The 16,674-nt window shown below is 35.8% G+C and overlaps 3 protein-coding genes across 5 annotated transcripts; 1 reads left to right on the top strand and 2 right to left on the bottom strand.

The window, feature by feature from the left end:
• Positions 1-59: 59 nt before the first annotated feature.
• Positions 60-3,011, bottom strand: LOC126700585 (uncharacterized). 3 transcript variants are annotated; one of them, XM_050398776.1, is made up of 2 exons: positions 2,792-3,011; positions 60-1,553 (listed from the first exon to the last, which is right to left on the bottom strand). In XM_050398776.1, the coding sequence occupies exon 2, from the start codon at positions 1,061-1,063 to the stop codon at positions 425-427; it is 639 nt and encodes a 212-aa protein (XP_050254733.1). In that variant the 5' UTR covers positions 1,064-1,553; positions 2,792-3,011; the 3' UTR covers positions 60-424. The 3 variants fall into 3 exon arrangements, with proteins under 3 accessions (XP_050254733.1, XP_050254735.1, XP_050254734.1); XM_050398778.1 differs by having other exon boundaries at positions 60-1,548; XM_050398777.1 differs by having other exon boundaries at positions 60-1,491.
• Positions 3,012-5,440: 2,429 nt separating this feature from the next.
• Positions 5,441-7,023, top strand: LOC126699429 (septum site-determining protein minD homolog, chloroplastic). Its single transcript, XM_050397259.1, has one exon. It carries the CDS (start codon positions 5,634-5,636, stop codon positions 6,642-6,644), a length of 1,011 nt encoding a protein of 336 aa, XP_050253216.1. The 5' UTR covers positions 5,441-5,633; the 3' UTR covers positions 6,645-7,023.
• Positions 7,024-8,840: 1,817 nt separating this feature from the next.
• On the bottom strand, positions 8,841-16,201 carry LOC126699412 (arginine biosynthesis bifunctional protein ArgJ, chloroplastic-like). The gene is made up of 17 exons (XM_050397187.1): positions 15,896-16,201; positions 15,694-15,795; positions 15,211-15,334; positions 14,923-14,996; positions 14,563-14,607; positions 14,215-14,265; positions 14,046-14,114; positions 13,821-13,879; positions 13,523-13,592; positions 12,974-13,054; positions 12,802-12,888; positions 12,434-12,556; positions 11,942-12,004; positions 11,308-11,385; positions 11,084-11,229; positions 10,421-10,491; positions 8,841-9,082 (listed from the first exon to the last, which is right to left on the bottom strand). The coding sequence occupies exons 1-17, from the start codon at positions 15,965-15,967 to the stop codon at positions 9,000-9,002; spliced, it is 1,398 nt and encodes a 465-aa protein (XP_050253144.1). The 5' UTR covers positions 15,968-16,201; the 3' UTR covers positions 8,841-8,999.
• Between the last annotated feature and the right edge of the window lie 473 nt (positions 16,202-16,674).

The raw sequence follows: 16,674 nt of genomic DNA, 5'->3' as shown, positions 1-16,674 counted from the left end.
TCATAATTGATAAAGCTTGATAAAATCAAAATGAGTTTGCTGTGAATTTGGAATATTCATAAAGCAAAACAAAAGGATCTTAATATAATGATTCAGGATGGAGCAATACTAGTTCAATACAGCAAGACACTAAAATAAGAATCACTCCACGCAGACAAACAAGATAACGGGCCTATTTGATGTCTCCGGGTGACGACAATAGTCAACAATGGGAAAACTTGCATCCTCTAGAGATATATGACAACAGATTATAATAATAAAAAATCATGAGAGCGGGCGTGACACTTCAAACATTGTTCAGTACTCTGGAAGCAACACAAACACGAGTAGCTGCTGAATGACAAAGAACACATTCATGAAAATTATATACAGCCATTATTAAGATGTATGATCAAGACTCTTGGCAAGTGATTGAATGATCATTCTACTCTCTTAGCATTCCATTAAGGACAATTGCGTCTTCATGAGCATCCTCTGCAATCTGGAGGGATGAAACCGCCTGCGCCGCAATGAGACCAGCAGAGAATCCTGTAGTCCCCCAACCTGCTTCCTCAAAATATGAGGCAGGAAGATCCCTTGCAAAAGGTCCAGATGCAAGTGACCAGTCACTGCCCACTGAGCTACCACACTCGCATCCAGATCTATAAGCATTAGACACCCACCCAATCCCTTCAAGTGAGTGCTTGGCAGAATCCTGATAAGGAAAGCCTGTTCCTCCACTCACAAAGAGGTCAATATTACCAGGACATTCCCAAGAGTTGAACCCATCATCTTTGTTTAGAACAATCTTACATGAATCATCTGATTCCTCATCAAGTAAGACGTGTAGAGCAACAGCCTCAGCAATTGCAGCACCCTCTTCATCAAGCCTCTGCTGCTCTTCTTTCTTTTTCTGTTTCTTCTTTTCTAATTCAGAAATGATGGCTGCAGAAGTAGCCAGAGCTTTCTCCAAGCGCCTCTTTTTCTTCTCAGCCTGTTTCATTCGATCGACTTCATCCTTCACCTGTTTCTTCTTCCCCTTTCTCACAACAGGTTGCAATTTATTACACCCCATGTTATCCATTAACTACTAACCTACTTAGTGCCTTTGCTCCACTACTATTTGAGTAAATTCCTCAAAATGTATACATTTCCCTATAGCTGTTCTTTCCCTCTTTTCTTTTCTTTAATTAATACTAAGTAAATTCTAATAGAATATAGTATAAAAAACTAATATTATAATGTGATGGCCCTGATAACTACACCCACTCAGGTCTGAAGGAATACCTCATTTTACGAACAATGCAGTCCCAAACAGAAACAACAGGAGACAACAGAAGAGCAGAGTCATAAGCACTTACAGATCCACCCCTTGGCACCATTCTTCCTAATTTTCCACAACCTTTGCATTTACCCATTCTTTGCACCAAAAGAACCAATAAGATGGAAACGCTAGTCAAAGCCACAATTATAGTGAGGTTCAAACTTCAAACAGCTTACATGCCTTCCCTACTGCAATGGAAATGGAGAATCAGCATAGAAGTCATTCGGTTGAAACAGCAAAGCCCACTGAACTGCATAAACACACAAGTACAAATAAAAGGTTTTTTTTTTTTTTTGATAGGTGCAAGTACACATAACAGTTGCAGACACTAGTCTATTCTAAGTCCTTGACAGTTACAATAAGTCAATAACAGACCACAACAAAAGGCTCAATTGCTTAAACTTCCGTCGAGTAATGCTAGGGTCACAATGTTCAATTGACGTGGCCTATCATGATTGAAGCAACATTAGGATTATCAAATTCTTAAGGAAGATAATTAGCTCAAGAAGATCTCAATAACATAGTCCAAAATCTAATTACAACTTAAATAAATAAACCATCAAGAATTCTTCAAATTGACAATTGCAATGACTAGCTACTGCAAGCAATCCTTGGTGACCCAAATTAAAATACATGCCTAAAACAAAAAGGAAATAAACTCGTAGATTATGCAAATGTTAAACAGATGAAATTTCCAAGAAAAATTACAATCTATAACGTGCATGGACAAAAGCGCACACAGATGCACACACATCAGTTACACGGAAAACCAACTAGTACATGATTCCCATCCTCACTGCAATCCCTAATCCCAGCAAAATAGTCAAGAATTTCTAACTGAAACGAAGAATCCCTGAAAGAAGATCCACTTGAACCTAAGGCAGGAGCTCACCATAATCACCCTCTACCTGAGGGCATATCAGATCTGAATTCTCATTCTCAAAACCAATTCTAATAGTTATTACCTACCTAAACTGAAAACCCTAATTCTCCATTTGGTTGCAGTGATATTGTATGAAAGAACAAACTAAATCTGCATCTAAATTCTCATTCAAATCATCACATAAAGCAAGAAAATAAAAATTACCACCGAAACCAATGTCAACCAATTGACATATAGTTAAGTTTCTCAATTTTGTTAGAACCCAAAAATAACCCTATTTACATCAAATCAAAATTCCCATATAAATTCTTCACCTTTTCTCATCAAAATAGAAGATAAACCTCCTAGAATCCCACCTAGATCTTTTAAAAGATTGAATTAAAAGGCACTAATTCAGTACAAACCCATAGCTGCAACTGTGTGATCTACTAGACCCAGATACAAAAAACATCAATTTTTACAAAACCTAGCATCAGATCCAAATACCCATTAATCCAAAAGGCACAAATCTAAATCAAATAACAAGAATTAAGTCCAAATCATATATTTTTGCAACACAATACACCAATTGAAGAACAAAAAAAGAAAGAAGGAATAGTAAACACCTGATTGGAACACCATAAAGGGAGGAGAGAAAGAGGGGCTCTCAAGCTTTCTCAAAGTGGCAATGAGTAGTGAATAAATAAGGGAGAAAAATTCTAGGGTTTTCGAGTTTTTTTTTTTAGTGTTTGGATCCAAAGAAACGTAGTTGGGTAGGAGAAGAAAAGTGAAATTTTTTGCGTCCAGAGAAGGGCGTGTGAGAGAGAGAGAAAATAACTGATCACATGGTAGGGGTGAAGGGTAATCGTTTGAAGGACGAATGGGATGTGGACACGTGGCAATGGTGGGCCCAGGTTGATGTACAAGGCAAGGTAAATCTTATAAATATTTGACTTTTCTGCGTTCTCATTGGATTGGGATTTGGGGCCGACAACAGTGTGTGTGGTGTGTAGCTTTGGGTTTTCGACAGGTGGCAAGTTTTGTGATAGATTAGAATTGTTATGTGGGTCCTACTGATAAAGCACTTTTGATCCGTTCGATTGGATTACTTTTTTTTTTGGGGTGTGATTGTACTTCTGGAACCTAACAACGTGTGGAGGGTAGATACTGAAATTAGTTCAGTTATTAGGGGGTCTTAAAGGAAGATTCTTCATTCTTTATAGGGCCTAAACTGAAATTAAACTAATCTCTTATTTTATTCCTCTTTTTTCCAAATGGGTGATAAGTCTTATCCTAGAATTAGATGTTCTTTGTATCAAATAGGATTACATGTTTTTTTATATTATTATTAATAGACACATTTTTCAAAAAAAAAATATACACATTAAATTTTAAATCATATGCTACTAACTTTTTTATGAGGCATATAAAAAGTTGTCATATGACTTTTCTTAATAAAATTATACAAATGGTTTCCCTTCCCATTAGTTAAAAAATAGGAAACCCTTGTCCCTTAGCACTAGTACTGGAGGTGTAAAAACTTCTCATTTGCTATTTTAGCAACCAACAAGCTAAAATTAAGCCACATTTAGGGGTAGGTATTTATTTTTTTTATGCCAACTCATATATGAGAACCACCTGTTCACAAGGATGTAATATATATATATATATATATATATATATATATATTATTTTAATGAGGAAATAGAGACAAAAAAGGTTCTTTAAAAAAAAGACAAAAAAGTAGAGAGGAAAGAGAGATGGAATAGAAGAGAGAGAGAAACTGACTTTTTTATATTATTTGTTGGTATAATTTATATGTATGTAAAAATAGAAATTAGGATATTGGATAAGTTATAAAATGAGATATCATAATAAATAAAAGTAGGTTTTGAAAATGTAAAATATAAACTTTTTTGCATCCTCGGATGCTAGTGCTTTTATTGAATTCTCTACAACTTTATACTCGATAATATATAGAATTCTCTATACCTTTATATTTATTGAAAAGATTTGAAGAAGGTACAAACAAATCCTATAATTTTATCATTGGGACATATTAAAACAAAGACTTTTAAATGAGACATTTAAAACCCTAGACTTTCATAAATGTACCCAAAGAAACCCCAAACAAATCCCACCCTTACACATGAAATATACATTTATGAAATTCAGAAACCCCAAACAAATCCCACCTTTACACATAAAATATAAATTTATGAAATTCGAAAACCCCAAACAAATATACACATGAAACATACACTTATGAAAGTTTTGACTCCAGGGTTTAAAGTGTTCCAACTACCAAAGATAAATTTATGAGGGGTTTTTTTTTTTTTTTTTTTGGGTACTTGCCTTAAACGGTTGCTATTTTTTCATAAGAAGATAGCGAGAAAGGGGGATCAAGACAAAGAAGAGACACAATTACTTTTTTGTTTTTAGTTCTTATAATAACTACCCAAAGAAAAAAAGAACCTATATTTTTGTCATAAAATGATTTTTTATTTATTTAGAATCTCATTAAAATGAACTTAAATATTATTAGTTACTACCATTGAATTACAAGACTCCGAACACAATTATATTACTATTTAAATCGCCATATAAATTACTATACCATTAAGAGGTTGTTAGATTAAGAGAATTTTGTATTAACATCCCTATTCCCTTGACCGCATGGTTCACCAACGATTCTCGTCAACATGAAAGCTTTCTTGCATCATGCTTATGTCATTTTATTACTAAATGCTTTACTCAATTGGATCTCTTTCCAATTAAGTTGTTGTTGCTTTACTCAATTTGAATACCTTTTCAATTTACTTGTTTTTACTTTCTTGCTTATACCAATTAAGTTACAAAACTCACAAAAAAATGTTAATTTTATAATAATTTTAAGGTTCGGATTTAAGTTACACTTGATATAACTATGTATGATATTACATTACTCAATAACTTGTTATAAAATTTATAATTTAAAAATTTCACCGTTGAATTACATGTTTTATATTTTCTTAACATTCATGCCAATTTTTATGTAAATTAGATGTTATTTATCATTCGATCCATAAACTCATTTTTTATGCATTATTTTAAACTATAAAAACTTGAATTTAAGTTGACTATAAATCTTTGATCAACTTGAAATTTTGCAAATATTGAAAATATACAAAAATAATGTATTTCATTGGTAAATTTGTCAAAACTTCCATAAAAAAAGAAAAAAAAGAAAAAAGAAAGACAGATGATGGAATTTCCAAACAAAGGCCAATTAACCAACCTGTGCTCTTGAGTCTTGACTCCAGAGCCTAGCTGTAGGGCCTTCTGAGTTCTCACTTCACATTAGTCCTTCACTTCTCATTTCTTATTACAGCTTTAGCTCATTGCCTCACTCACACAAAAATGGTTTTCTTCTTCATCCCCTAAATAAAACTCTCTTTCTTTCTCTTTCTCTATACCAACACTGCAACAATGCTTTCTCTCCAAAACCCATTTCCCACAACCCCCAAACCCTCCTTAAACCTCAACAGCTCCACCCCACTTTTCTCCACCACATTCAAACCCCATTTCCCAAACACCCTAAAACCCCCAAAACCCCACAAACCCCACTTCGCAACCAGAACCCAGTCGCTCCTCCAATACAACAGGAAGCCCCAATTGGCCGGAGAGACCCCGCGTGTCGTTGTCATCACCTCCGGCAAAGGCGGCGTAGGCAAGACCACCACCACCGCCAATGTCGGCCTCTCCCTCGCCCGCCTCGGCTTCTCCGTCGTCGCCATAGACGCCGACGTTGGCCTCCGCAACCTCGACCTCCTCCTCGGCCTCGAAAACCGCGTCAACTACACCGTCGTCGAGGTCCTCAACGGCGATTGCCGCCTCGACCAAGCTCTGGTCCGCGACAAGCGCTGGTCCAACTTCGAACTCCTCTGCATTTCGAAACCCAGATCCAAATTGCCAATTGGGTTCGGCGGGAAAGCCCTGGTTTGGCTCGTCGACGCGTTGAAATCTCGCCAAGAGGGTTCCCCTGATTTCATCATCATCGATTGTCCGGCTGGAATCGATGCCGGGTTCATCACCGCCATTACTCCGGCCAATGAGGCCGTCCTCGTCACCACGCCGGACATCACGAGCTTGCGAGATGCAGATAGAGTCACGGGGTTGTTGGAATGTGATGGAATTAGAGACATTAAGATGATTGTGAATCGGGTTCGGACTGATATGATCAAAGGCGAGGACATGATGTCTGTGCTTGATGTGCAAGAAATGTTGGGTTTGTCTTTGTTGGGTGTGATTCCTGAGGACTCGGAAGTTATAAGAAGTACCAATAGAGGGTACCCTCTTGTGTTGAATAAGCCACCCACATTGGCCGGGTTGGCTTTCGAGCAAGCTGCTTGGCGGCTTGTTGAGCAGGATAGTATGAAGGCTGTGATGATGGAGGAGGAACCCAAAAAGCGCGGGTTCTTCTCGTTTTTCGGAGGATGAGAATTGAACTGAACATCATAACACCATGCATGGGATTGTGTTGAATTTTGGAGGATGGGAAAGGGTGAAGCTGTGTACAGTTACAGTGGGGTCAGTAAAGTCTGTCACTCTCTTCAAGTCTTCATTTTTGATAATTTAATGTTTTGTTTGTTTGATTGTTAGATTTTTAGTAGTGTTAATGTTAGGAGTGTGTGCTTTTAACTTTTATAGTTAAGTTGTGCTCAATTGCATTCGATGCTTTCGGTAGGGTAGTGACAACATGTTGGTTCTTCAAGGATTGATTTTCTGTATTTAGTCAAGACAAAATCTCTATTTGTTTTGTTATCATTGTGGAATTGGAAGGTTCAAGCTTAATTTTGGGAAATCATTGTTCTGTGAAGTTATTTGGTTTTACAAATTTTCGGCCCTGTATTTTGGGTGTAATGTGATCAACTGAGATATGAATAGTTTGTGAAAATCAATCATTTATAACCGTTGAATGTATCATACTTGTTAACTGACCATGTAAAACTAGAGAAATAAATATGAATGAAAGATGGATGATTGATGTAGTTTATATTATTGTTTGATTCTACATTTCATCCCTTGTTTAATCCCCATATGTATATGAGATTCATGCGTATTCTTATACATTCATATAACTGGGCTCCTAATCAGTCATGTAATTGCGGCTACCAACTAAGTGCTTTCTGCAGAAATTGTTTCTAAGAGAGAGAGAGAGAGAGAGAGAGAGAGAGAGAGAATGATTTATTTTGCTAACTTTTACAATGCTAGCCAGACTTGGCTATGCACTGTAGCTTGCAGTTAGTTTGGCTAGCAACAACCTAGCTCACTGCTAGGTGTCTTTTGGGCTTGTGACAAATATTTTGCTCAACTAGCCTTCCGGTTAGTCTAATGCTAATCCTAACTTTAGTTTAGGATCAGCGCTGGTGTCAATGCTTATTGCAACTTCTTTCAGTATGCCAACTTGTTGGTGGATGGATCTGTACTTGAATTAAATCACAAAGTGTGTTTTTCTATTGAACATTATCAAAGTTAGTGCCAGGATTGTTATTTGAACCTGTTTGGTGTTAGAAATTTTCTGCCCTTTCTTCTCAGTGGTATCATTGTTATCTGAACCTGTCTCCTCGGGTGTACCTTAATCAACTGAGACTTTGTGGCAATTAATCATTTGGAACTGCTATATGTATTTACTATGCTACACATTATTTACATTTTAGCCCGCCTACTTTTTTTTCTTTACCAAAGAGCTGTTTTGAAGTGACTTTCATGTATATGCTGTTCTCAATATTTATCTATATAGTCATTTTGTTAGTTTCTGATGGTCTAAGAGCTTTGGATGATACATGCGATATTTGGTTGAGTGGTGATAACTTTTAACTAGTTTAACATAAGACGTTCGCTGTTTTGTATATACTGCATTGATTTCAAAGTTTGTCCTGTTGTTAGATTTGTATCAATGCCTAGTCTGTGATGAAAGAAGACTGCCTGGTGCTAATACAGGTAGAACCTTTTTTCATGTCTAACCAGCATTTTGATGGCTTTGTTTAAGCCTGGCCTGTCAGTTCTCACAATCAGGTTGAAAAACAGTGGACTGTTGGAGGTAGTTTGGTTTCAATTCAAAACCTTAGGTTAATAATACCGGAACTGGGGCACACATTATGTTGAAATGAAGGGCTGAAATCTTGTTTCCAGTTCTAAAGCCTTTTTATAAAGAGAGAGTCTAGGGACAAATTTTGCCACAATTCACAATCAACCATTCATAATGATTGCCCACCATTCACAGTCAAGTACTTAAGCAAATTGTGATAAGTTTGTCTGTAGAAGAACTATTTCATAAAAGTCTTGTAACTGGGTGATACTTTTCCTTTTTCAAGATAGAGATTTATCTTCGAGATAAATATTGGTATGGGAATGTGTGTAGGGGTTGTTTGGAATGGGGAATATGTTTCTGTTGCTAACTTATCACATATTTGTTGGCCTTTTGCTGCATAAATAGCGTTTTAGGCTGATCATGTAGTTTATCATGGGAAGGACTTTTATCGTAGACTCCTTTATTTGATTTCCTATGCTATATCCAGTTAAACTTTTAATTATTTCTTATGATAGTAGGAATGACCTTTGAAATATATTTGTAACATTGAGTAGATAATATCAATTCCTCTCAATCCATCATCAAGGAATAGCTTGTGTTGATTGCAGAAAAATGCTTTGCGTAGGCAGATCTTCATTGAAAAACACACAAGATACAACAATGATAAAATATTAAACCAAGAAAAATGTGATAAGTGGGCTTTATTGTTTGAAAATCCTGTGAAGTGAGAAGAAATATGAGATGACACAACGCAAATTCTCCTATGTTGTGTATTCTGCGTTTATTTTGACATAATCATAACTTAAATCGCATCCCCATGCTTGCCCGCTTCCCAAGCCATCACCTGTTTGGAAGAAGATATGATTCAAATCAAATAAGATCCACTGAAAGATGCTCAATCTCGTTATAATCATTTATACTTGCAAAGATACACATGCAGAGAGAATATGCGATGCCACAAGACTAGGAAAGTTAACCTCATCAAAGCAAGACCAGCTGGTGATAATTTTTTATTCTTTTGGAGCCATCAAGTGTTGGCTAACTAAACATGAGTTGTCAACTACATGAGTAAATCTCAATTTTTGAAGATGGCTGGTCAAAGAGCAATTCTAAATTCAGCTAGGGGAATTGTTCACTTTAAGAAATGCATCCCATATTAGTTGCCGCGAAGCAAAAGAGCTAACACATTGTTTTCAAAAAAAAATGTAGTAGTTATTTAAATTGTTTTAGAAGAGAATTCAGTTAGAGCATCTCCAATGGTGTAGCTAAAAGCAAAATATTCTCTGTAATAGAGAATGAGACCAAAAAAATGGTCTCCAATAGATTCTCTAAACCCTAAATTATTTTTTGGCTCATGAACAGTAGCTCATCAAATCTGATGGGCTACTGTACATTCTTCAAATGTTTTTTTTTCTATTATAATAATCAGGTATTGAATAAAAAAAATGTTAGAAGATGTTTAGTTGTTAAAAAAATAATAAATAATGAATGAAGAATGAATGAAGAAATAATATTTAAATGAGATAGAGAATGGAATAGGTCTCCAATAGATTCTCTAAACCCTAAATTATTTTTTGGCTCATGAACAGTAGCTCATCAAATCTGATGGGCTACTGTACATTCTTCAAATGTTTTTTTTCTATTATAATAATCAGGTATTGAATAAAAAAATGTTAGAAGATGTTTAGTTGTTAAAAAAATAATAAATAATGAATGAAGAATGAATGAAGAAATAATATTTAAATGAGATAGAGAATGGAATAGAGAATCTATTGGAAAGTGTATTTGAAAAAGTGGGTAGCTAAAAGATAAAAATCATTGTTCATTCTTGAAACAATACAAAAATTAGGAGAATCTGCTGGAGATGCTCTTATCCTAGCGCTTCAACAACCAAGCAAATGTGCAGAATAAGCAGGGATGTGAGCCTAACTGAATTGTTTGGATTTAGATTGATGTACTAACATACTATACTAATATTAGTATTCATTGTGCAAAGAAAGGTTAGCAGGCCAAATTGCAGATAATTATTTTTTGGTATTTTTTACAAAATTATGTTGATCCCACCCTCTAGGCGAGTGTGATCCCTTAACTAGCTAATATCAGTGGACTTGGTTTTTGAATTCACCGTCAATAGAGAGCAAAAGTAGCATATGCATGCTTCATGCGTACTTCAGAAGCTTACCAACTGATACAAGAATTTCAACTGTACTGTGGGTTTCACCAGCCTTCCTCAGATAGTTACTTGCTGCAGCTCTGAAAATATCATCAATTACTCGAGAGATCAGAGACTGTTTAGGTGCAAGGTGAGAAGATATTTGGAAAACAAAAAGTGACATGCTTAGAAGGCAAAATGCACACGCAACATGCATGCATTCACACAATAAAAACTGCCCACATATATACAAATACAAGAGTCCTCTCCCTTATAAATTCAGTTAGAAGTATGCTAGGTTGGGAAAGAGACAAGGCGCTTGCACTAGCATCTAGATGATGGCTACATCTTGTATCTATCAAAACTGCAACTATAATTGCAAAGTTTATTGCATTTTTTAACACACAGAAACCAAAAAAGTATCATATAGAAAATTTTCAAGTGACCCAATGCTGTTCGACAAGTCCCCTCCCCACAAAAAAAAGAAAAGAAAAAGGAAAAGAACCAAGTAAGGAAGAAAAGAAGAAGCTTATGATCTAGTTCCACAGAGCATTGGAAATAATAGATGTAAACTGGCAGGAACTTAAATGAGGAGAAGAAAAAAAACATAAGTAAGATCAAATCTTACAGAGAAAAGAACTAGTTCTTGGTTATATCCCAGATTTTAATTAAATAGTCAAGCCTTAGAATTACCGGTCAAACGGTTGTGGTTCGCCAGCATCCATGAGCAAAATGTCCCCTAGCAATACTCGAAGCTTGTTTTGGTGGAAAGAAATCCCTGCATAACCTGCAGCAGCAGCAATGCGCCCCCAATTTGGATCTCTGCCGTATACAGCAGCCTGCTTTACAAAATTGTCAGCAGATTAGACTTAGCTGAAGTGAGGTATTGGAAGGATTGTCAAGTTTAAAAATCATGCCTTAACAAGTGAAGAAGATGCCACCGAGCGTGCAATCTTTGCTGCTTCAACCTCACTGCCTGCACCTGTCACAGACACCTACACAACCAAGGTAGAATTAGCTGGAAGATTTCAACGTATAGGCTGGCCACTTCTCTAAAATCATAGCATATTGCTGAGTTTGAAATCATAATTATGTCACAAAGATTTATTTTTATTTTTATTTGTAAGTTACCTACATACCCAATGGGTCACCCATGACGGCACGACCTTATCCTCGAACCCATTTTGATGGAAGGAGGAATTGCCATTTGAACTAGAATAAGTCACTAAGATAAGCTTTAAATTTCTGCGTTTTCATTCTTTTGCATTCTTTGTGAAAGAATTATACTTGTTCATAATATATTTATATTTTTTAATATAATGAATAAGAGGATACTGCTTCATAGTAGATGTGAGCATTCCCTCTTGCATTGCTCCGCTTAAGAGATTTGTTCATTGCTCATATTTGTGTTTATATCCAGCACTAGTTACGATTCAGCAACAAGAGTAGGTTTGGTAGGTTTCTATTGGATGTCCATTTTAAAGAATGGGGCAAATCCAAAGCATCAAATTTGGCTCATAAGTAGAGATAACATTAATATTAGATGCAGACCTCTATTAGGCATGTTGCTCCTTCTCCATCCCATGCTATTGCTTTGGCAAGACCTTGCATTACCTGAAAATTTGACATTGATAAAATCTTTAAATATATGAAACCCAATAACTGGTTCAGATAGATTCAATTTGAGGCCTCTGACTGATTACATCCCTCTTGTAAAACCATAAAAAAAAAGGCAGGAATAAGGCCTAGGAACAAATTTGAGCACTAGCAATTGCAAAGAGTTTGGTAAAGTGCAACACTACATTTTGAAAAGGGGGAAAAAAGAAGAAGAAGAAGAAGAAGAAGAAGAAATAGGATCTTTTACAATCTTAGTGAAGTGAAAAAAAAAAATCAGTAATTTTATACTAGGACTTGAGAGTAAATAAACGCAGAGGTTTTGTTAGGGTCAAGGCGAAGGGAACAGAGTACAAATACAATGAAAAGTTGGTGGCAGTGTATAAATTTGTATAAATGAGTGAATAGTTTAATGGCAGCATAACATACTGCATCAAGGCATGCTTGGAGTTCCAATGCCTCATAACTGTCTATTGAAGCTATCCTGGTTGATCCAGATAAGCCACTAGCCAACGCAATAACAGTATCATTGGTACTAGTATCTCCATCTACCTGTTGCACCAAATCACCCAGCTATTATATATATAATATTCATAATTTCCCAAGTGTGGGATTAATCACACCATGTTAAAAAGGATAGCTTGGGTGCCCATTCACATGAACAAGCATGATTGCCAAAGATATATAGTGGATAGAACAGGATCACCACTTGAATGCAAAATTCTAAGATAAGGAATTAGGTTACGTATATGCCTATTCATTGATATGAACAGGATTAAAGCATTGATACTCCGTACAGTTATTTGATTGAAACTTCTGTTTACAGCAATCTGCACCATCTTTCTCCAAGCATCACTTGTGACCAGGGCATCAGTTGTTATTACCTGGAACATATAACCCAATATTAAAGAATGGAAAAATATGTACGCTTCCCGCAAAAAATTGCAAGATAACCGTGAGGATACATACACCAAGCAGGGTAGCCATATTTGGGTGGATCATCCCAGAACCTTTTGCCATTCCCCCAACTCTTACTGTTCTCCCTCCAACCTGAGGAATTTATCAACTTTTACAGGTCTGTCTGTTTGCAGGGAAGTTGATTTCCAAGACTAATAAATTTGAAGAATTCTAATTTCCTGGGGTGCAAGTTCTATCAAATTGAGATAAAGCTATTGTATAAATCCAACAACATTTTCTACAAAGGAAGAATTTCAATTTGTTAACTGATCTTTACTTGTTAACGGGTATAATAAAATACAGCCCATTGCCAAATCAAACCATTTACTTTTAACATTGTTTCTCCATATCTAACTTCAGCTGAGTCACCAATTATGCATTAGAAATCAAGCAACCAATCTAAGGGTTGCTCCTGTTTTGAGCCTTTGATCCAGTATCTAGATTCAATGCCTCATCCAAGCAAGTAGCACAATTAACCCAATATATGGATAATACTGATAATCATCAGTTTAAATTTGTCAAGGTAACATATATACACGTAGAAATCAAGTACTTGCACACCTGAGACTCAACTGCTATGCTCTTACTAACAAGGTCAGTCGTCGTGATTGCCACTGCTGCAGAATCTGCCCTGCACATGCGCTGATCAAGTTCAAGAATGTTTTAACAAACAGGATATAAACAACCTATTAAGGAGATCACTTGAAGCTTATATATAGTTCAATACAATAGAAAAAAAAAAAATATATATATATATATATATATATATATATATAAATATAGATGACTGGAAGGACAAAACATAGACATGGATAAACGTCAATTACACATACTAAAATGAACAAAGCATGAGCATTACCCCTCAGTTGATGATGACAGTGAAGCAACTAGTTTTGGAAGTGAATTTAAAAGTGCTTCCTGCATATGCAATAAAGCATCAATTATATGTAAAAGATTAAAAACAACAAGGCATATTATTTATATGACAAAAAAAATTGCTGCAGAACTTTTAGCTGATCTATATTCAGCAGGCATAGTGCACATCAATGTGATCAGCATAACATACATAAGGTCACCATGTTACCTTCTTTATTCTATGACCAATAACGCCTGTGGATTCAATAAACACTTCCTCCGGTCTCATTTGAAGTAGCTGCAACAACGAATATTCTGAGTCTGATTAGTGAGCACAAATTGAACCTGTACAACCACACCGATGAGATGAGGTGTTCAAAACTCTAAAGGTAGCATACCTCAGCAAGCGCATTGGCACATTCTATCGCGTCCTGATATCCTGCATCACCCTGGACATCATTGGTAGGTCAATTAGCCACATAAGACACACATAAGACACAGTTCACACTCAAAGCAACATCATTTTTTTCCCTCTTTGATGAATACATCTCACAGTAACTGGCTAACAGAAAATCATGTAGGGTGACTTGAAGAAATCCCAAGTCTTTGGATTGGACATGGCCACAGATGCCCCTGCGGGGATTAACAAGGATGTTTTTTGGTGCTTTACTACATTTTAGATTAAAACTATGCTGTGTTTGGACAAGAAAGTACAAGGAAAACATCTAGATAATCAGACATCTTACCGTTGCTGCATTGGCTTGGCCAGCATTTATTAACACTGCACGTGCCTGATGAGTAGCCAAATTTAGTCATTAGACATAATAAAGAATCTCAAAAGTGACCCAAAAAAAAAACTATATTACTAAATCTACTGGCAAAATGTGTGAGTAACTTCTACAGAAAATGTTTAAGGTAACAAGCACTTCAAAAGAAAATAACTTCAAAAATACATTCTACCACATTTGAAGTCTAGCTGGAAAAGATAATGATCATAATAATATAATTTCTAAATTTCATGCTAAGTACTAGTTCATCCCTCTTTATTGGCTCATAATCACAATTGACACAAAAATGTGCATAGCACATTCAATACTCTGGGATACCGTTTTTGAAATGTCCAACGCCTTCTTGCAATACAACACTGGTGCAGCAGCAACCACATTCGTAGTAAACGCCCCTGTAAATAAATTTTAACATGAAAAAGTATCTCCAATCAAATCCTTTACTTGCTTAAATTCTCAAAGAGCCATATTTGTTAAAGTGCACACAAGTCAAGAAATAACTTAAAACTACAAACAATTGGAAACTATATTTTTTTACTACAAAATGAAAGGTACTAATCCAAGTTACTATGCAAATAAATTTCCTAAGAAAAATTAAAGCTAGCTAACCTGCAGATATGGCGTCGACATCACAAGTGACAAGTGCAAGATCAGGTTTCTCGCCTTTAGCACGCAAACCGCCATACATACCGGCAGCTTTGAATCCCTCGGCAGCAGTGACTCCCCCAGGAATCTATACAATCATAGATTTCAAATTAATTAGCACCGTCCAAACACATGAAATTTACCAACAGTCAATCTATCTATTACAATGCATGTGTGGTTAGTTAGTTATTGACATCATCCATAACTAACCAACCCACCCACATTTTATCACATGCTAGGATACAATTGTAGCATATTAATCACATGTTGAATTTCATAAAGCACATGACTACTACTCCTAACAACTTCCTAAAATCTAGCATGTGCATGTGCCTCTTAACTAACTTTCCATATCCTCTGCTTGATCAATTTGTTTCCACAAAAGTACTCTTTTGACAAATAATGCAAAATTTGGTATTAAAAAAAAGAAGAAGAGAAGATGATCACCTGGTTCCATGGGCCTTGGGGGAGAAAAATGGGAGCCTTAGGAATGTAATTGGCGTTGGAGGCGTCATTAGCAGTGGCGAGTATTTTGAATTCCCTCTGAAACTGTGACAGTGATGAAATACAGAGTTCCTTTCTTAAACTAAACTTACTTTTATTGAACAGAGAGTGAAAAAAAGAAGAAGGAGAATTGAGTGATACTGACCTTTGGAGCACTTAGTGGTGGTTGAAGTAGTTTGAAGGAGACATAGTGAGTAGGAGCACAGAGATGATACATATCTGATCGTCTGCGATTGTAAAACTATTGTTAGGGTTTAACGCTGAAGTCAAAAAGGGTTTTTGCGTTTGTGTTTTGTATGTAGTAGTTGTTGTAGACACTAGTAGCCAGTACTCACTACAGTAGGCGTTTAAAGCACGCGTTGAAACAATAATGTAATTGGATTTTTGAGTAATAATAATAATAATGTGAAAGAATAAAGAACACCGAGATAGAAAGATGAGAAAATCCGAAAGGGTAGTCAGTGTGTCCTCCTCATTCTCGTGAGCTCAGTGCATAAAACATTTGTTCTGTTTAAACTTTTTAAATTCAACCGCTTTATCTGCCAAGTTGGTAGCCACTGCAAATGAGACAAAAAAAAAAATACCAACAAGGTGGGTTGTAATGTTAAGTTTTATGTAATAAAATTTATAATAAAATAAAATAAAATTTAACATTGTACTAATTGAAAATGTTGGGATATTGAAATATGTAAAAATTGCTCTTCTGTGAAGCAGAGGAACTGAAAGCCTTTTTTTTTTTTTTTTTTTTTTTAATTTTGGGCTATTTTTGGGCCAGTTTATTAAAACAATACTACCATCACTAATAAAGTCCAACAAATTGACAAGAAACCAAATCACCATCTTTTCTTTTCTTCCTTAAAACTATTTTGATTGGATGGAGGTGGAGTGGGGATTTAAAAATTGAAGTGGCAAGTGGGAAAGGAA

Source organism: Quercus robur, chromosome 9 (assembly GCF_932294415.1).
Source record: "Quercus robur chromosome 9, dhQueRobu3.1, whole genome shotgun sequence".
In the NCBI taxonomy this organism is placed as follows: Eukaryota; Viridiplantae; Streptophyta; class Magnoliopsida; order Fagales; family Fagaceae; genus Quercus; species Quercus robur.
Note: the sequence above shows the minus strand (reverse complement) of the source record. Positions and strands in the feature narration are given on the sequence as shown.